Here is a 20905-nt window from a genome sequence, read left to right on the forward strand (position 1 = left end):
AAATAAATTTTATAAATTATAAAAAATAAAAAAAATAAAGTTCTAGTAAAATTTGTATTGTACAACAATATTAATTCGTTATTTTGCAGCACCAAAGCCGATTGCCATTGCCCGCCAAAATAAAAAAGTTCATCTTATTTAATCTATGTTTTATTTGCTTTTCTGTAAATTATTATCATTTGTTCAATATGTTCATGCGATAAATAAGTGTTTAAATTAATTAAATAAAATTTAAATAATAACTTTACAGTGTGTGCACAATTTAAACAATTATTTCGGATCTCGTGTGATTTACAACCGAGTTAAATAAAACAAAGATATCGAATCGATCGGTTAGTGACTATTGGATTGTGTTCGTGTTATAAAGCTGCAGCTAGTTCGAGTCTCTCAGACGAAAATTAAAAACCAAAGTACAAATTAATATACACGTAATCGCTAAACGTTAAAGTTGTTACTTGAAAAACAATTTCCAAAACTTCGGGGGCCACAGAAGAATTTCATCTGGCCTTTTTTTGCAACGACCCCAAAAATACACTCAATTGACTATTAAAAACTCGTACTACATACTTGCAAAATACACAAAGTACAAAAGGTTCAGGCTCTCTCCTCCGACTTTTGATTTGTTTAACAATTAGACTGGCCTTCGAGTGATATGCGTTACATTTGTGGTTTGCCTTTAACAAATTACAAATTAGACACGTTTAGATACGCATCGATTATGAGCACAGTAATAGGATTAACAAATAATATATGTATACGTAGGTTTATGCTTTAGATTTTGTTGAAACTTAGAACTAAAAAATAATGTTTGAAACATTTTCAAAATATTCTCTCTCGCTCCTCATCTGCGTTCTTCTTTGTGTTGTTGTGTGGTTCTCGTTCTCGTTCTCGTTAACATTAGCATTAACATTAACAATTTGTGTGTTGGAAGCACTGCTCGAGCAATCCCTAAGTGGGATTGCCAATTCCCGACGACAATTCACAAAACAAGAATTTATTAACTGGACAAAAACAAAAGCAGCGCTCACAAAGCTAATTTGGCCGAAAGTTTGGGGTGTTGGGATCTTCGTTCTGAAACTGTTGGTGGTGTAACTGAAGTTGCCGATGGTTAGTTGCTGGCCCAGTTGCTCCGCCATCCGCCGCTTCAGATGGGGCGCGTGAAGTTGGCGGGGAAGAGTCCCTTCTCGGTGGTGCCCTCCTTCTGACCCATCAGCCAGCCCTCCTCCTGCAAGTTGGCAATGAAGAACTGAACTCAATATAGACAGGAAGTGCGCGGATCTGCGTTTGGCGCGGAGGGGGAAACTAGCGCGTGCAAAGCTCAAGGAGGAAATTTCGTAACCCGAAATTGGGAAAAACCTTTGCATATGTTATGCCCTTGTTTTTTTTATTACCAAAAAATCGTTTCAGGTTTGGCTAGGTTATCTTCATGTTATGAAATTCTGTTAAATAAGTTGTATTTATGGACGTTTGCAGATAACTTTTGTTAGTTAAAAGGGACTTTGATAAGCAATCTTAATACAGTCTGAATTTGATTTGTCTGACATAAGAAACACTTTTTGAAAAGTTGAGTTATTTCCCAACTTTCAGCATGTAAAAAATTCTACATATGCTGCAAATAATAACGGGTTAAAGATTTCATAAAATAAATAAATATTTTTCCGAGCAAAATACCAGTCTAGCTAACATTATTTGACATTGATTTGACAATTACTCCCTTTAATTCAGACAGACGAGCCAAAAAATATATATATTTTGACATTTTGACAAAAAATACACATCATATGCAAAGGTTTTAAAAGACTATCCAACAGTTTTACTCAATCGACTTTACCTGATCCTCGGGATCGTCGTACTCAATGACGCGAATGAGGTCGCCTATCTCGAAGCTCAGCTCGTCCACATCCTCCTTGACGTAGCCATAGGTGGCCTTCACCCGGTAAAGAACGCCGGCCGGCAGGTCAGCGGTGTTGGCATCTGTTCAGAGAAACAAATAGGCTTTGTCTTAGGATCTGTTTGTAAGTTTTGGGTACCAAAACCCTCACACAGTTTACATCGAACGTGGCATAGCCGAGTTTAGTAGACAAACGCACGCAAAAGAACAACGTAAAAACGCAATCCTGGCCAAAAGGGTTAGTGGGTGTGTAGCGCTTTCTCAGGCTTTTATTTTGTTTTTATTTTTTTCTTTTTTTTTTTGGCTGTTAGTTTTTCAGTGTGTTTGGCAAAGTTGGGCTTTAGCCAACGATAAACGACCGAAGCAGCGAACGTGCAGGCAATGGTGGATTGATGGGTGATTATTACATAGATAGTTGTACGATCACCTGCGTGTTCAAGTCCCGAATTAAGACAACATGAAGAGACTTAACTTAGTCCAAACTAAAAGTACTAAATGAGAAAAACATAAATAGATAGATATAGATGCACAGCCCAGGAAATATGAGATTGAGCTCAGCTCCTGCCCTTGTGGATGCCCCGCACAGCATGCCACTCGATCGCTTTACAATATACATACAATACAATACAGAAATCCTCAGTTTGGTTTAGACGACAATCACACAGGAAACTAAGCTTAGAGTACAGGTATTAGAAGTGGTCCTTCGAAAAATGCAAAGAGATAGTGAGATAGAAATACTACAGGGTGGATAGAAAGCGATTGGACCCAGTGGACGTGAACTCGTTTTTTGAGGTTTACTCACCAGCGGGCACCTCGTAGATACGATCGTCGTCATCCTCGAACGGATTCTTGTTAGGATTATTTACGCTGTGCCTATTTACTACTGGTACTGGTCTACCTTTCTGACTTGTGCCTGTGCTGCTCTTAGTATCTGTATCTGTATCTGTACCTGTAGCTGTATCTGTATCTGATTTTGTTACTATATCTGTATCTGTTGATGTAACTAAGTGCTGGGTGACTGTTGCAGTTGCTACTGTTGCTGTTGCTGTTGTGTCATTACCTAGTTTCTTCTGCTTGTGCTCCTCGATGGAGTTGCCATTGTTGGCCGCCGCCTCGGCAGCAGCTTCGGCATTGGATGTGGTGTTCGGGAGTTCCTTGGGCTGTTTGCCACCCTCCTTGGTGACATGCGGCTCGTTGTTGTTGCCATTGACTTGGGCAGGTGTTGCTACTGCTACTGTTGCTGCTGTTGCTGCTGATGCGCCTGCTACTGCTCCTTCAGGTTCAGATGGCTTCACATCACTGGCCACCGCCACCACGACCACCTCCTCCTCCGTGGGCGATGTCTGCGTGGTTGTGGTTGCCTTACCACTCGCACTCAGGCCACTCAACTCGGGTCGCTCCAGTGGCTTGGCGACGGCGGCGGTCACACCGTTCTCCGTGGGACTACTGCTGGGCGCGGCTGCTACTGGGGAATCCGGGGGCGGTTCTGGTGTTGAAGAAACTGAATCAAATCTCGGCTCTTGCAGCGACGAGCTGGTGGATGTCGCTAATTGTGGTGTCGTTTCGCGTGTGTGTATATTTTATTTCGATTGTATTTTATACGTTGTGATGTTTTGTTGATTGCCGAATGCATTTGTTTTATTGTTATAACATTCAGTTTGGTTTCGTTTTGTATTGTGGTTAGCATCATTCCAAACAAAAGATTAAATAAAAAAGAGAGAAAACAAATCAAATAAAACTCAGGACATGCATGTTAAAGCAAAACATGGGAAAAACTCAATCAGAACTTTTGAAAAGCAACAAGAACATGCAACATTCCATTTGTCCGTTCAGTCAGTCGGTCGTTAGCAACCTGGGATCTCATTTGCATGGCTTCCAATCTCAACTTTTAATTAGTTAAAGGGCAGAATAGTAGGGTTCAATAGTATTGTATAATATCTCTTAGAAAGTTAGATTAAAGCTAACCCAGATCGCCAGACCGCCGCCAACAATTTCGTCTTTATGTACAAGCTAAATTGTCTACAAATGGAATGTTTTCGCAATGCCAAGAATGTTTTTTAGATCAAAATTAAAACGAATAGTTAACAAAATTAGTTGCCAAGAGAAATCAAAATCAAATCAAAAAATTTCTTATAAATTGCCAAAAACTTAAGCGAAATCATTATCATCTGAATAGTGTACATATAGTATTTGCATACATAATATAGTGCGAGTATCAAATATAATAAATGTTTAAATATATTTTCTATATGTTGTGTATTATATTGAGCTCTTTTATATAGAACATCAACAAATATAATTAATCTTTAATGGATTTTTTATGAGATTGTTTGTTTATTATTTGTACAGTTTTGAGCAATTTATAATGGGTATTTTTTTTGTTTGTTTTGATCGTTAAATAAACGTAAAAAATCAAGGAAAAGCAAAAGAAACAAAAGAATTTATAAATAACAGAAAATACTTATTGTTCTCGTGGTAGGGATATAAAGAGATATAGGAAAGATCGGATAAAAGACCTGATAATGGGACTTACGGCTGTTTGCCAAACTGGAGCCACCGTTTGTGGTTATCTGATTCTGATAGTTGCTGTTAATATTGGCGTTATTTAATTTGTTCACTGGCGACTGCACTGGACTCGATGTCTTGATGGGATTGCCTGTTTAAAACAATGATAATCACATTAATTAAAGTCGCTGATATGTAATTAAACACTGGACAGGCTTACTCGTTTGCTTGCGTAGCGTATTGGAGCCGCGCTGCGATTCTGTGGCCAATTTGTCGACGATTGCCTCCAGCTCCGAATAGATCTGCACTCGAAAAGACGCAAAAAAAAGTTGAATTTATATATAACTCTACATCTTTTAATATACTAACTAAATATTTAGGGTTTTATAATCAATTTAAAAGATAAATTATCCTGTTAATGAAGACTTTGCTGACTTTGTTACTTTTTTAAAGCTAAAAATCTGCTTTGATCATAGCTTTAGGGTATTTTTTTATTTAAACCTATTATATATAATTTTTGGAACCATTTAGATTGTGTATATTATTTTTTGAACTTAATTGGTATCCAAAACGAACCTTAGCCGTTTCGTTGTGAAACACTTGTTCAGTGGCGAATAGCGTCTGCAAGTTGGTGACTAGAAACAGTATCCTTGAGTCATATAAGGCAGGCAGCTCGTCGTGCAGTTCCGTGTTCAGGATTTCGTAGGTGCGTCTGGCTTCCTCTAGCTGTTCGCGTCCTTTGGTTAGCTAATAATAAAATCCATTAATTAAAAAGGCCAGTCATATACAATAAACTATAGTCCTCACTTTGACATCATCTTTGCGCTTGTTGGCATTGGCCTGCAGATTCTGGAACGAGTGACGCTGGCCATCGTAGTCGATCAGCTTGCGGTTGCGCTTCTCCACTTTTTTCTGAAAAAATAGCACCTTATAATACATTTATTCAAATTTTAGATGTTGCAGCAAATCCACCTTCATTTCGGGGAACTGTCCGGTGTATGTGTTGAGCGGTATGAGCACTTGATCGCCCAATTTGTGCGCAAAGTCCGCCCACAAACTCTCCGAGGCGCCAGTTTGTGCTTGCAGGGCATCGTATCCGCTCCACTGTGGCTCGTAGATCTCGCCAACGGCATCCATCAGCGTTTTGGAGGCGGTTTGTACGGCTGTCGGAATAGAACATACATATCTTAGTCTCGAATATTTGCAGAAATCATTCAACGTACTTACCACGAACACATCTTATATAGTTATTGAACTCCTTTTGTAATTTGCTGGCACTCGCCTGTTGGCGGTTAAAGTTGTTTAGGTGATCGTCGAAAATTTCATCTGCGGTGCGATCCACTTTGCCCAAGTTTTGTAGAATCTGTAAAGATTAAAATGGGTATTTAATTAAATAAATAAAAAAAATCATAAATCGGAATAGCACTAAATAAAGTAAGTAAGTTGCAAATCGTTTTCATGAGTACGAAAGTAAAAATTCTCCTTATTTCTATGTTATAAAAATACCAATGGTCTTTGGTTATTATTCATTTAAAAAATAACAATACATATACGTAAAAAATGTATAGGCACTCAATATTGTAGTTGGAGTTGCATTTACTTGAGTGTGGGCAGGGCAAGGTCGGTTAATGGCAGCATTACGAATTGAAAAATGTTTGGAATGTGGGCAGCATTGAACTCGGCTTAAATTCACTCATTCATTCCAAAATGTATACACAAAATAGAATTATTTGGCAATTGTTGGCGGCTGTTTCTTGGTCTGTTTCTCGTTCGTTTTGGTTTTGGTGTCGGAAAATAGAAAAACTCGCTAAATCTGTTGGCACATACTAACATACGAATCTCCGCAATCTAGCTTATTTCGCTGGCAAAAGTTTATCCACTTGAATGTGTTAAAATGCCGCTGTCAACGGCATTTGGGTTAAGAACGATGTTATACTTATTTCTTTTCTTGCCTCCGGTCAATTTGTGGCACTTATCCGTGCCACAGTTAATGGCTTTTCGACGACCAATTAAAGAACAAAACAGTGAGAAAAAATATGAATGAGGGGCGGCAGGCAGGAAATGGAGGCAGGGTGCTTTTGAATGTGTTTTTTTTAGTCTCTGTACAATTTACACATTGACAACTCAGCCTTGTAACAGTTTTCGTCATCGTCATTACAGAATCGCCCACGCCTCAAGATTCAGAGTGACTTGCTCTCGGCCATCTGTGCGTATACGCAATGTGCTTGGAGATAGCCGGCGATAAGCGGAAAATACTCTATTTGCCAAGATTCAACAAATGCTGGCCAAATATTTGAGGCCATAGCAGTGCTATCTGAACTGGCCAAAAAAAAAAAAAAAGAGTCAGCGGCAGATAAGAAGGTTGGCTAATTGAAATTTGCGCACAACTCGGCAGATAGATAATTAGATATACCTGCATGTATTTCTCAGGTGCTCATGACCATTTAAATATATGCACAGTGAAAAACACAATAATAATTACTTGTTTTTGATTAAAAAAAACAAATCAAAATTTCTTTAAAACTTCTTTCATTTAAAAAGCTTACATTTAAATTTGCTACTTTGTTGTCGATTTTAAAGTAATTATAATTTGTATTTGCATTTATGAGAACACTTATGAATATAGAGTAGGAGATATCGATAAATATAATATATATAAATAAAAGAAAGCTTTAACATTTCAATATAACCATTGATTCTTAAAAAAATGTAGCAAATTGTAATGTTGTTATAGTTTAAACACTTGAAAAAGAAAACAAATTTTGTTTTGTGTAATGACATATGCGCCAAATCGGTCGGAAGTTTAAAATTCGACTTCCTCTGAGGGCAGGTTGTTGGTTTTTTCAACGTTTTTTGAGCCCCGTTATGAGCGATTGTTAAATGAGCCGCGACATGTGGCACGCATACGGAATTAGCCAAGTCCAAACGATAAGGCAAACGCTCGATTAACAAGAACATGAAATGCCCTTACAGCATATCTTATCTACGATTTTATTCAAAATAGTTATGAGTATTTTATAGGCTAGTTCTGCGATGTTATGCTAATACCTAAAGTACCAGCACTTGGGTAAATTAGATTAACAAGTGGTTTAATTGCCACAATATTTGCAGCAATTTTAGTGGAACATATGAGGAAGTCAAGTCAAAGTTCTTTGCTTTATGTCGCACATTTCCAGCAAGTGCAGCTCCACCGCCCGAACCTTTTAAGGCCACAACACACTCTTGACTATATGGCTTGACCAACAAACTGGTTGCCGCCTTAAGGCATTTTAATGACCATTTTCGTAATTGAAACCAAGCGGTTTGGTTTCTGGTTAAGGTCTTTGTTTACCTTAGTTTACCCTAGTTGGTTCGATCTTTAAGTCGGTGACTTAAGTGGGTGGATAGCTGAGTCAATCGCATTCAGCTATAGATTGTCTTATGAAAAGTTATTATCAAAGAGGCGAACTGTAAGCGGTATAGAAAGTAGATATTGTGATTCTTCTGTTGCTATGGCTGGAATTCTTATCAATTTCATGAGGTAAACGAAACAAGGACAATTGTGGCCGGTCATTTCCGTTTTGAGGTTTTCTTTTCAGTATTTTGTTGGCCATGTGTAATGTTTGCGTCACCAAATAATTTTTGGTCTCATATGTATATATTTAGAGGCGCGTACATATAGCCTGTATATGTGAAACGTCTGTCTCTGCAGATTTTGTCATTTATTTAAGAACTGACGTCGCTCTAACCTGCCTTCTCTTTTTTTTTTCCTCTCCCGATCTCTTGCCAAAAATCATATTTGTACGCCTAGACTTGTCTATATACATTTGTGTGTACCTATTTCGATAGCAACCACCCATGCAACATGTGCGTTTGACTTTTCTACGCGGGGGATCTCGACCACAGTCCAAAAATGGGTCAAAAGAGCTTTGAGATGGGGCTAATAAACGTGTAACCACGAAAAGGTTAATCGGGCAATCAATGTTAGTCAGATATATAATACCATGCTAGTCACACAGAAAGCAAATTGTAAGGGAAACATAAAAAAATTATACTTTTTTAATCAATGATAACTTAAATGTCTTAAAACATAAACTGATTATTTCACTTATTCAAATCAAAACCACCTACGATGTATAATAATTTCTCCAGTGGGCTTTTAGCATAAATTAACATAATTTTGTTGAGTGCACTCCTTTCAAACCTGCAGTTAAACGTGGGCTTAACTTTAGGGTAACTGTCGGTTAACCAGTTTGGCTGTCTGGCAACGGCAACAGTAAGAGAAATAGAAATAAAAAACAGCAACGACCTCGACCACAGTGGAAAATGTCTTGTTTTGGTGGGTTTTATGTGCAGATTTAGGCGTAGGATGTGGGTCGTAGGATGGCTGAAACAGATGACAACATCGCACAGCTGTTTGGGATCGGAGCAGGGATTCCAACTGCAATCTAATGAAATGAAACGGAACGTTCAGCGAAGTGCAAACAAACAAAAGTTAAGTGCACATCGGTGGGGGAAGGTGAAGGGGAAGGGGGAATGTGGGGCATGTTCATTCGCATTTGGCCATAAGCAGACGTTGGCCCAGTTTGCCAGGAATGCACAGTGGCAGACAGTGGCAGTTGCAAGAGAGACCCACAAAGCCGTGCAACAAGTCTAGTAAGCCAATTCGACATGGCGGATACTCTACAGTAATTGCTTTATTCATTAATCACTCAGTTACTATGCTTTAATTAATCACTGCGCATTCATCTTTTTAGGCATCCATTCATTTTGATTAGCTCTTAGTGCTGCAAAAGAAAAAGTAGAGATTGCCCAGAGAAACTTAAAGATACAATTTCTTGAACTTTAATGTTTATACACACTCTTACGTAGATATTCTTATTTATTATTTAATAAAATAAATATAACTAGGTAATGAAAAAAAATCTCCTTTTAAATCCCTTTTAAATCCCAATTGTATTCCCCAGCTTCCCAAAAATGATTTAGTAGCTTAAGTCCCCATTTTTACCCTACATAAATCACAGGCTAGAGAAGGTTTGAAACAAGTAAAATAGTATCTAAGTATATACGAGTATCAACTATGTACATTGTCTACTTATACTGAGAACAAATAACAGACGCAGAACAATTGTGAAAAAACTTGTAGAAATTGGCAACAGCAATGCGCCCGCCGGCGAAAAGCCAGAAAAGAGAAAGGGGAGGAAAAGGAGAAATGGCGAAAGAAATGTGGAAATGTGCCATGGCACGGGTTGGTGGGAAGGAGAAGTAGAAGGAGAAGTCTAGAGATCAGTGTGCCCCAAGAAGACTTTTTTATAGTCGGACCCCTTGCCTTGTGCCAGTGTTGAGGCCGCCCGGTTTAATGACATGTATCTGTAGCTCAGTACACTCATAAAAAACTGAACCCAACAATAGGAAAACAACATACATTTATAAAATATATATTTATTTTCTTAGAAATAAACAGTGGGCATATATGAAGTTTCAGTGCAAAGTGTATTTAAAAATATTTGGCCCACTCTAACCATTTAAAAATGAAAATAGAGAAGTGAAAAACATCATTCTTTAAATTGTTATTAAATTCATAATTTTACTAAAAATGTTATCTCGTTAAAAACACTTACAGTAAATTTATAAATTTACTGTTGGTGCTGAAGGATTAACTCAGCAAGCCTAAAGGTCACTTACATTCATATATAAACAATTTAATTTATAATGATTTTAAGGTTTGAATTAAAATGTAAGTTTTAAAGATTTAAGGTGCCAATTATTGTATAAGTGTAGCTAAAAAATTGTATCTGAGCATTCGAATCTATTCATCTGTATCTGTTTGGGACAAGCCAACGACCTAACCTATTACCACAAAAGTACATTTTTCTTTACCCAGTTTTTTTTTTACGACTATTTTCTGAGTTTTTTCCAACTTGTTGGCCCGTTTGGTTAGCGGTGCTTATTGAGTCGATGATGACAGCAAAAAATTATTTGTGGGCAGTAACCGGTTTTGGCACCTTGCCCAGACAATCCCCCCCCTAAACGAAAAAATAAGTAACACCACCCCCGAGAGCCGAGAGTCATGTGACAGAGAACTGACATATGGTTATGGTAATTGCGATTAATAACGACTTCAAATGGTTATTAAGACCGCGTTAAGATGGAGAGATTGAAATGAAAACGTAAATGGACAGATTTCTTACATATGTAAATCGAATTCCGTTGCGCAACTTCGATGAGCGATATCAATTCCATTCCCATTCCCATTTTGCATAATCTTTATTGGGGCTCTCTTTTCATTTCTTTATATTATTTTTTTCCCGCTTTCTTTGGTCAAATCGACTGAGGCGGCAAGTGGAAAGTGAAACTCGTTTGTACCCGTAGAAAGTTCGAATCGGCGAAAGAAGGGAGGAATCGGCGCAAGAAGAAGACGACGAGGCAGCCGTAGAAAACTAATATTTATCCCGCATGCATGCACGAATCGGAATATGAGAGGTTTCCAGCTCGTCTTGTCATGTGATTTATCAATTAGCATTAACCATTGGCCACAAAGATGAAGGAAAACGTTGGACCGCGGAAATTTCGCTGGATTCTAGTCAACTCGGGGAGTTGCTCGCTAATTAGTAGAGAAATCTTTCGCCAAACGAGTTTGGGAACTGGGAATAGTAAGCATTCCAAAAAAGAAATAATATCTATAATACATATAGACTATAAATTTATCACTATTCAACTGTTTCTGGTGATTTAAACTATAAAACTTAAATATAGAACACTTCACTATATTGTTTTTTTTCTGTGTACGATTGGCATCATTATTCATCTGGATGATAAAAATATCTAAGCAGTAGCTGTAATTTCCATGATTCATTTCCAGAGATTATTTCTTGATCTTTGCCAAGATATACATATATAGCGCAAACTGAATTGAATTGATAATGAACGTTTATGTTAATTTCCTTAATTGAGCCCGGCTATTAAGACCTTTGTTTTGATCCCAGCACTTTCATTTGGCAGTGCATTTCGAATGGAAAACGTTTTCACTGAACCAAGCCAAACATTTGCACTTGTTGTTATTTTGAAATAAATAGAAAATAGAAAATAGAAAATAGAAAACATGCCAAGCTAATTGCAAGTGGACTACGAATGGGCTAAGTAAACAGAAGCGGCCTGAGCTGAAATGAAAAGCCAAATAGCGTTTTACAAAGTAAGCAAATTCCCCGACAAAGTGAAAAGTTTTAACGACCGCAAAACGAATATTGGTTAGATTCAATAAAATGCAATTAATAAGTAAATAAGAGGTAGACTCAACCGGATGTTCAACAGTGGGACGGGGAAGTTTGGGCATTAAGGGGAGTGCCCGGTTACAGGTTTTCGAAAATTTGTATATATCATTATCGGATTTATACGATTAATAAATAAAAAGCTTCCGCTGAGCACGCATTCGGAGACAGTTATTCAAGCTCAGCTCGGCCTCAGCTGTGTATCTCTCAGATACTCAGATACACAGATACTTTTTTAGCTAGACAAAAGCCGCACAATTATTGTCGTTTCAGCAGCTTGCGAGATTATTGCATGGCGACAGGTTTTGCGAATTGTTTTTAAGTGTTTTTTTTTTTCGCTTGGCTGTGTGCACACAACTATCTGGTTATGTAACATCAAGAATTTTTCACCGTTTTCGGTGATCACGTCTTGAGACACACAGATCACGTGTATATCTGTAGAGCGTTTAAGTAAATACATCATAGTCGGAGTCTACTCTATCTCTAGAATGTGAAATATTCCAAAACAATGTTATAAGTCATAATGGTTTCTGAAACATTTAAATAAATAAATTTAATTATCTTAGTAATAGTGAGTAATTTACAAATTTCAACAATTAAAGTTAAAGATACAAAAATTGTATTATTTTTGTTTCGCTTTAAAATGCCAAAGAGTGAGTACTAAAAAAACAAATTAGTTCATTCTCTTACACTAAAAATATATTTTGTAATATCTAAAACTAATACTAGTCATCTAAAATATTCCATCAGAATTTTTAACCTTCAACTTTTGGAAGAACGCTTTCTGGGTTACTCAAGTATTGCGGCACTTGTGTTATATTCATGCTAATCGATCACAAGATGTTGAGAAAACTAAAGACACACATTGAATACATCTCAGACAGTCGCAAATATTCTCGTAGAAGTCACAAATATTTGTGAATGTGGTCAAATCATGAGCGAATACTTAGCACTATTCAAAGTGTCTCAACCGCATGTAGTTGGTATCTTTATCTCGGTATCTTTGTACTTTTGTATCTTTGTATCTGGCTCGTTTAGCATTGAAGCGCAAAGTGAACTCGTTAAAGTGCCTGCCATTGAAGATAATCGAATAAAAAACTCCACGTGATTTGCATAGATAAACCAAAATAAAAATTAAGTTTATGACACGTGACGAATAAAATGGATAACGCGGGAAATCACTAAACAGATCGTTAGCAAATCGCAACAGAATCACTGGGCCATGAAAAATAGGTCAAGACCAATGGAAATGGAGTAAAATTTCAATTAAAATGTCCATTTGGATTCAATTTTAGTAACATTTCCAGAGCTTGTCCACTCATTCAGCTATAAAAACCATTTACTGCGAGTGCCCTTCAGTTCCATCTGATATCAAATATTTTGGTTTCATAACATGGTCACGGTTTAACCGTACTCTTTCTCTTCGTTTCCATCGTGTGAATAAACTCCAGCGAGCAGAAAAAAAAACAAAACAAAACGATTCGGTTGATAAGAAAGTATATATGTAGTATATAGGGAACGTTTGGAATTTCTGGGGGGCGTTGGGGGTTTGCAAATTCCATTTCATTACAGAACACGAGAGCTTATCAGGCCAAATTATATTTTTATGTGCCTCAATAGTCAAATCTTATTGATAAGCGCATGAGTTTTTCAATTATTTTTGCCACAATCGATTGCAAATATCACGCATACGTCATGTTGAGCAGACTTAAATTTGGAAACACCATAAATGAGAAGTATTCATTCTACTGATATTGATACCAACATATTCGATTGAGAAATCGAAAAATAATGGTAGGTAGGGTAAAAAAAAAAAAATAAAAACAAAAAGGGGAAAGAGGAGTTCCAGCACGCATCACTGCCGATTGACAATTTTTCTCCAGCTGCCAGGCAATCTCTCGATCCACTTCTCCTTCTGTGTTACCCCTGTGTTGCTCTCCATTTTTACACACGTTTCGCAATTGCAAATTGTGCAAAAGTCAGTGAACTGCTTTTAATTACCAATTCACGCAGCTGGCGGCTGGCAGTACATTACAAAAATATTTACAAAACGCAGAAAAACTGAATTTTCCACTTGATCGAAGACCAAAACAGCTTATGGAAAAATGCACTCCGTCGATTTCTTATGTTGTTCGCTAAACAATCAACATTTTCTAGTACATTAACAACAACTTTTTCCACATAAGTTTCGGAGATCAAACAAAACCCACCGAATTTGCATATTTACTTGCTGTGCCCCAATTGAATTTCCATTTGCACATTTAGAATTGCCAGATTTTGTACGGCAATTTGTGCCTGCCTTTAATGCATTTTTCAAGAATCCAGCCGAAAGTAATACAATTAAAGTAATAAACACGAACGAAACCACTCGTTGCTAAATTATGCAACTGACATTGAAAAAGTCAAACGGAGATAAATGCAGCAGCCCTCTGAAAAAGCCAGTGCCGTGTAAATCTCATTGAAATTAACTACTTCCCCTTGGCCGCTGCCATCTCTTGTGTCTAAATCTGAAAATTGCATAAAACGCTTCCAGAGCAATGGAAAATTGCTCATAACCTCGACTAGAGTGGCGGGAAATCATCTGCGAGTGTATTTTGCTTCGCTTTGATGCCAAGAGTGGATTGGTTGCGGGGGCGGTCTAGCAATTGTCCCTGATTGGGCAATAGCAAAAAGTCAGCAAACGCTATGGCTGCAAAAAAAAAAAGGAAATCAAATGCGAAGGTTTCCAAACAAGCGGCACGAATGCGTCCCCCTGCTGGCATAAAGATGAAATGATGCAGGTGCGACACGGCAAAAAATATTTTAAAATCGCAATATAACAAATTCATTCTTTAACTCATTATTTAGACCAAAAGTCTTAACAAATTAAATATAATTATTATAATACAATCAAAATTTATCTATTTATTTGATTATTGTGATTAAGAATAACTTGTACACATAAGAACAATTTGTTCTCAGTATTGTTTAAAAAAAAATACAAAATAAAAATTTTCTAACACAAGCTACATTTTCTCTCAGCGCTTATAAAAAAAAGGGAGGGTGTGGGGTTCGAAGCCGATGCAAATGTTGAACTATGCTAATTCCGATGCTAATACCCACACACACAGCAACACCAAATTCATTTGAGCGTAACAAGCGCGAAAAAAAAACCTAAAAAAAACACCAAAATGAGAACGAAACAATTAAGCTGAAAAGCTTCCAATATTTACGTAACATATTTCCCCTCTTGCAGGCAATAAAAAGAAAGTATCAACATATATTATATACTATATTAGCTGCATTTGCATTTCCATAAATATATTTAAATTCACAAATGAAAATAAACTGTTTGCGTAAGCTTAAACGCAGTTAAAGTCCGCAAACCGGTTTTGCAATCCCATCCAAAACAACAGTAGAAAATAGAAATAATTATTATAACAAGTTAACTAACTGACAACACTTTCGCGGTATGAGAAGTGGGTTCCCATGCCTTGGCAGTCTCCTTTTTTTTTTTTTTTTTTTTTTTGCTATTTTTTATTGCATTTCAAAGTAGAACAACAGCGCGGCATTAGCAAATCGCGTGCTCAGTGCTCTGTATCTGCGTTGGGATCTGTTTTCCGATCTACTACCTTTTGTTCTAGCCCCCTGGTGATCTCTTTTCCTCCCCATTTCCGCGTACGAATAGTGAATTAAATCTGATACTTTTTTCCCTCTGACACAGTCTGGAGATACGATGCGCATTTATTATGTGCATAAGCAGATCCGACAGTCAACTTGGCCAACAACTTGGGGCCAGATAGCCAGATAGCGCAGGTTCCCAACTCGAGACTCGAATTTGGAGCAGCAGTCGGCTGGTTGAGGGTCAGACAGGTAAATAAAAACACTGCTCTTCGAGATTAGCAGTTGCCTCTGATTCTACTTTTTAATGGCGACACTCTATAGGAATTATTCAAGCTGCAGGAATTTAATTTAATTTAATTTTCATACTAATAACAAAATTAATTCAGCAAGTAGGTACACTAGCAAAATCAGTATTAAAATTATTTCAGTGAAGGAATTTAAACGCTACACCAAAATTGTATCGGATCTTTCCCAAATTGAATTTAATTTTCACAAATCATTAGAATTATTCAGGTACATGGGAAAAAATATTAACCACAGAGATTATAATTTAGAATTTTTTTAAATTTCATTTAATAATTAATATTGCATGTAGAAAAGAGGAAAAAATGTACATTTGTCGGTTATCTAAGTTCCGAGAAATTCTTTATTAAGTTATTTAAGGACCGAAAAGCCTATAAATCTGCTAAGTTATTATCAACAGAAAATATTTTATTAACAAAAAAAGTAAACATTTTTATTATTACAAAATATATTATGTTAAAAGTCACATTTTTGTCTTTCTTCTCAAAGTTTTCACATTGGATTTTTTTATCTTATACTAACTATATCTTTTATAAATTCAAAAGGTAAATAATTTGTAATTTATAAAACACTTTTATCTTTTCTTAAGCAAACTTAGCAAAGTTACTAATCTTGCAAGGAATCTTCGCCTAAGCAGAAATTTATATGAAAAAAAACAACTGAAAATACCAAACCAAATGCAAAGCATTCTATGTAAGAACTCTATGAACTTGTACGCTTGAGTGGGCAAGGTAAGACCCATTCAAAATATGAAGTCCCATTCCCAGTCCGATTTCTGATTACCAAATCGAAGGCGAAGAGTGTGTGCTGAGTGAGTGAGCTAATAAAGAAATACGTATACGACTTGTGGCCGTGTGATTTTCGAATGAATGAGTATGGGTATGTGTTCATTTGGACTCGAGTGTACAAATCGACATCAAATCGGCAGTAATTGACCTTGCGTCTTTTCACGCGCCACACATTTTCCAAAAGTTTGTTTTCGTTTTTCTTGTGCTTGTGATGTTTCAGTTTTAGGTTAAATAACAAACTGCAGCCTTAAATAGAATTTGTTATTTGGGGGGGTGGTATAGTAGAGTTTCATGACTAGCACTTGAACTTCACACCCAATTACCATATCTCTCAGCTTTTTCTAACAATCTGCACAATTGTGCATTAATGAGGCAAAGTGAGCCGCTGTGAAGTAATTCCAATTGTTATGCAATCAAAAAGTGACACAAAAGACTCAGCTCCTCCGTTTCCTTCACTTTCATGCGCGATTGTTGGCAATTTCAATAATTGAACACTCTTTTTTTTAATAAGCCTCAGTGTGTATAACTTTTACAATCCCATCTGTCGCATTATTGTATCTGTATCTTTTATTTTGTATCCGTCTCTGACGTTTATATTGCTTCACGCTCGATTAAATCGAGCGAGCTATTGAATAGGAGCTATCTGTGGTGAGCACTTTTGAAAACGCCCCTCTGTAGAAAAGGGGGCGTAACGCCAGACTGCAGCACTTGATAATGAATTGAGCCCATATAACAAGATATATAATACAGCCCCTCAAATGTCTCAAACTGCAGTGTCAGATGCCTACGCTGCCTATATGTAAACATGCCATTTGTTGTTGTTGTTCCTCCCACTCTTGAAGTCAGCCGCCAAATGTTTCCAAGTATTTGGGAAGTTCGGATACTAGGCTTCGAATTTCGATCGGTTTGGAATTATTAAGAACTTGTTTACTTGCGAAACCCGATACGAAATTGATAATGTACTGATGGGATCAGCAATAAATTGGCGAGGATGGAAACCCAAGAATTGATTATTTTAAGCCCTTCTTAGATTCAGTAATATGATAATAACATGACTTACTTTTCAAAAAGTTCTTGGTAAGGTTTCAGCATTTACATATATGAAATTAGTTTTATAATTTAATGTACATATATTTAAATCTCTGAAAATAAAAAAAAGCTGTCATTTAGATCGAACTTCCCACCTTGTAGGCCCAATTTTCTATATTTATCAGATAAGAATTCAAGTAATTGCAATTAACAGCGAATTTCGCATTGATTTTGAATTACAGAGAGCAGAGGAGCTTTATAAATAAAAACCCAAAAACAGTTGACATTTCGTCGGCATGCAACAAGAAGTTCAATAAGCAACAGGCAAGTTTGGATCGAATACTGCCAATAAAATGTCAATCGGTGCTGATGCACTGCATCGAACCAAACCGAGGATGAGGATGTCCGGAGGGGAGAGTACATTTTGGCAGCTGTTGTGCGGTGCCGCTTAAAAATAGCCATAGCCAAACGGTCATAGCCAGGGAGCGAGAAAAGCGAGAAAAGCGGCGCGGGCGAAATTTTGTGTGCTTTTCCCATTGCTCCTCCCATTCGCCAAATAGAAAACTTAGAAAAACTAAAAGGCAAAGTATGCGTAGAGTTATAAAACAAAAGCCCAATATACAATATACAATATACAATATACAATATACACACACCCAGTTGATTCAGAGGAGAGCGGGATCTATTTAAAGATTGACTACTGGCAGGAAAAGCGACGTCGACAACGGCAACGGCGACGGCGACATTTTCACGCGGCTGACTGGGCCGGGGGAAAATTCAACGCACCTCAAATAAAAATGTATCTAGGCATCCACAAGATGCTGTTCGCTTGCCTGTGTGCGGGCTTTGACAAGTTTCTCTGCCGAAGAAGCTCGCTGTGAAAAATCACAAGCAGAAATTTCAAAAATTGAGCACACGCCATGCGAAATAATACAGCAATGTGAATTCCACCCAGAGAACGAAACTTGTTAAAAATAAATTTCAAATTTCTTGAGGGAAAATTATGAAATAAACTAGAGCAGAGAGCCGGGCGAAAATCAAGCGAGTAAGGGAGTGAACTAGGTTTATACTTCCATATACAAAATTGATAAGAATAACTAATGGGATAATTAAAAAAATACCTATTGATATAAAAATTTTTAATGTTAAAGAATCAAGTTTATGCTGATATAACTTTTTCAGCTTTTAACATTAAATTGCTTTAGCATTAAATTACCTAATTTAAACCGACAAAATAAATCCATTTCCTTAAAATCTTATTCTCGCAAACATATATCCAAATCATCTGCTTCTAAAACGTATTCACATTGACATTTAGTCGAGGAATTCGTGGTTCCAAGTTTAATGACCAACACACGAGCATCAGCATCAGGTCGCATCCCAAAAAAAGAGCTCAAATACCAACGAACTTTAGAAATCAGCCCGAAATGCCAACTCACACGGATATACATAGAAATCAATAGCAGCGTTTCTATTGCTCTGGCTGAGATTACAGCATTTTTAGCCGCCGAACCACTCTGGTCTGGAGATCTTGGAATGCGCCCGTCGAACCGAACCAAACCGAACCGTAGTTAAGTGAAGTGAAGGCATCTTAAACCCGTTTTGGGTCAGCTTTTACACGTTGTTTGGGCCCCGCTTTATTGACATTTCGCCGCATCGAACGCAACAAAAACAATACCAACAATACGACAACAACACAACTTTCACTGGTACGCATCGGCGGAAAGATGAAAAACATTCAAAAATCCAACAGGCGCATCTCATGAATGGGAAAGATGAAAATCATCGGAGAAGCTGGGATTGGCTTATTGCTGCGACAGGTGTCTCACAATCTCCTCATCTTCTGACTGATTGATTTAAGGGAAATCTTTTTGGAAATTGGAGATAGTTTTTCTTTAACTTAAAACCTATCTAAGCAGCTAGTGCACCTTGTCTATGTCAATAAAAGTGAAATACTTTTCGTAGGTTTAAGTAGGGTATGTTTCCAAGTTTAAACAAATATAACAAAAAAAAAAGAAAAAAGTTATATCATAGCAACAAGCTTAAAGATAAATAATTTTTGAATCAAATTATTTCAAATATTTTATTAACAAAGATTGTAATTATGCCATATATATAAGTTCCTAATTAAATATATATGTACTTACACATGTGTCTAAAAATCATTTGTCTTGATTTCTAAATTTTTTTTTGATACATTTATTAGGTTTTATTTAAGGAAATAAAGAAGTATAACCCCTCAAGTTTTTTATTAAGCAAACAGTAAGGACAATAAGTTTTAAGGTTAATAAGCCATTTTAAATTAGCACATTATTCAAATTATGTATTTCAGTCCTATTTTAATCTTGGTTTAAAAAAAATAGTTGTATCGTGACAGGTGTTTTGATTATAAAGTTTCGACTGCATATGTTATAAAATTGGAAACCCCTTGAGATCTGGACTGGAAATCGGTGGAGATGTGTAAGTGCAGGTGACCCAGCTGAAGAACTAGGACAGGGACACCAATTCGGCTGGAATGCTTCGCTTAACGACGATTACGGGGTGGGTGGTGGTTTGGGGTGCCCAGGGGGTGGTGCATAGTTCGGTGGTGGGTTTCATGACCTTCCCACCTTGCGTGGGCGTTGCAATTTGCGTTTTGGCTCCAAACTCACCTTCTCCTTGGCACGTCCAGCGTGTTTTTGAACAGATTTGGCCAGCATGATGCCTTTATTCTCGGACATTCAGTGTGGTGAAGTGGGAGTTTTATTTATTAACTTGAATATCTATATTTTTCGTATAGATGCACTTGGTCAAGCAACGGAACTTTTCCCCCTCCTATTTTTTGGCACAACTGGAAAGCACACAATTTTCCGTTTTCGGGAAACTTTAAATGCACGATAAACAGTCGAGCGTTGTGTTTATGTTTCAACAAACTAAACAACCCGACCCACACACTTGTTAACGATATTCGGAACCGCTTTTTGGCATGCGATGAGACTTTTTCGGGCGCGTCGAATTCACTCGGAAAATTCAAAACAAATGGCACGTAAATCGACGGGTGGCGCTGCGAATGTGCGTGGAAGACGACAGTGGTGATAAAACGAATAAAAGCGAATAAACGAGAGAGGAACGCGATATCAAGCCACCTGACGCTGCGGCAGAGGAGTGAAGTGTGCCTGCGTACCTGAAATACACCAGTAATACGCAAAGGTACTAAAAAAGCCAACGGTTGTGATTCTTCTGTTTTTCAAACCCAAGTAAATGGTTTAGCACATACTTAAACCATCGGGAGTCGTGATTGTTGCGTTAGTAAATTTCTGAAAAACTAATCCTAACAGACCAAATACATGTTAAATAATATATCCTTATTGTGTCAAAAACATCAATATAGAAATATTTACAGTAATAATAATAATAATAATGTCATAAAGCTGTTGGAATTAAAATAAACAAAATAATCATATTGATCATCATCCTGTTAATTAGATAAATAATTAATTTTTAAGCCCATTTTGACGTCGTTTTAGACATATTGATTCTTTGAGCTTATGAATTCAGTT

The 20905-nt window shown here is 37.0% G+C and overlaps 1 protein-coding gene across 4 annotated transcripts; it reads right to left on the minus strand.

Moving 5' to 3' along the window:
- Positions 1 to 134: 134 nt before the first annotated feature.
- On the minus strand, positions 135 to 20516 carry LOC108143502 (myc box-dependent-interacting protein 1). Of its 4 annotated transcripts, none has more exons than XM_017267962.2 (10): positions 20018 to 20516; positions 5624 to 5759; positions 5369 to 5559; positions 5204 to 5308; positions 4973 to 5143; positions 4617 to 4698; positions 4425 to 4547; positions 2694 to 3437; positions 1832 to 1974; positions 135 to 1225 (listed from the first exon to the last, which is right to left on the minus strand). In XM_017267962.2, the coding sequence occupies exons 1-10, from the start codon at positions 20084 to 20086 to the stop codon at positions 1145 to 1147; spliced, it is 1845 nt and encodes a 614-aa protein (XP_017123451.2). In that variant the 5' UTR covers positions 20087 to 20516; the 3' UTR covers positions 135 to 1144. The 4 variants fall into 4 exon arrangements, with proteins under 4 accessions (XP_017123451.2, XP_017123453.2, XP_017123452.2 ...); XM_017267964.2 differs by having other exon boundaries at positions 2952 to 3377; positions 20018 to 20515; XM_017267963.2 differs by having other exon boundaries at positions 2952 to 3437; positions 20018 to 20515.
- Between the last annotated feature and the right edge of the window lie 389 nt (positions 20517 to 20905).

Source organism: Drosophila elegans, unplaced genomic scaffold (assembly GCF_018152505.1).
Source record: "Drosophila elegans isolate 14027-0461.03 unplaced genomic scaffold, ASM1815250v1 contig_183, whole genome shotgun sequence".
NCBI classification, from domain to species: domain Eukaryota; kingdom Metazoa; phylum Arthropoda; class Insecta; order Diptera; family Drosophilidae; genus Drosophila; species Drosophila elegans.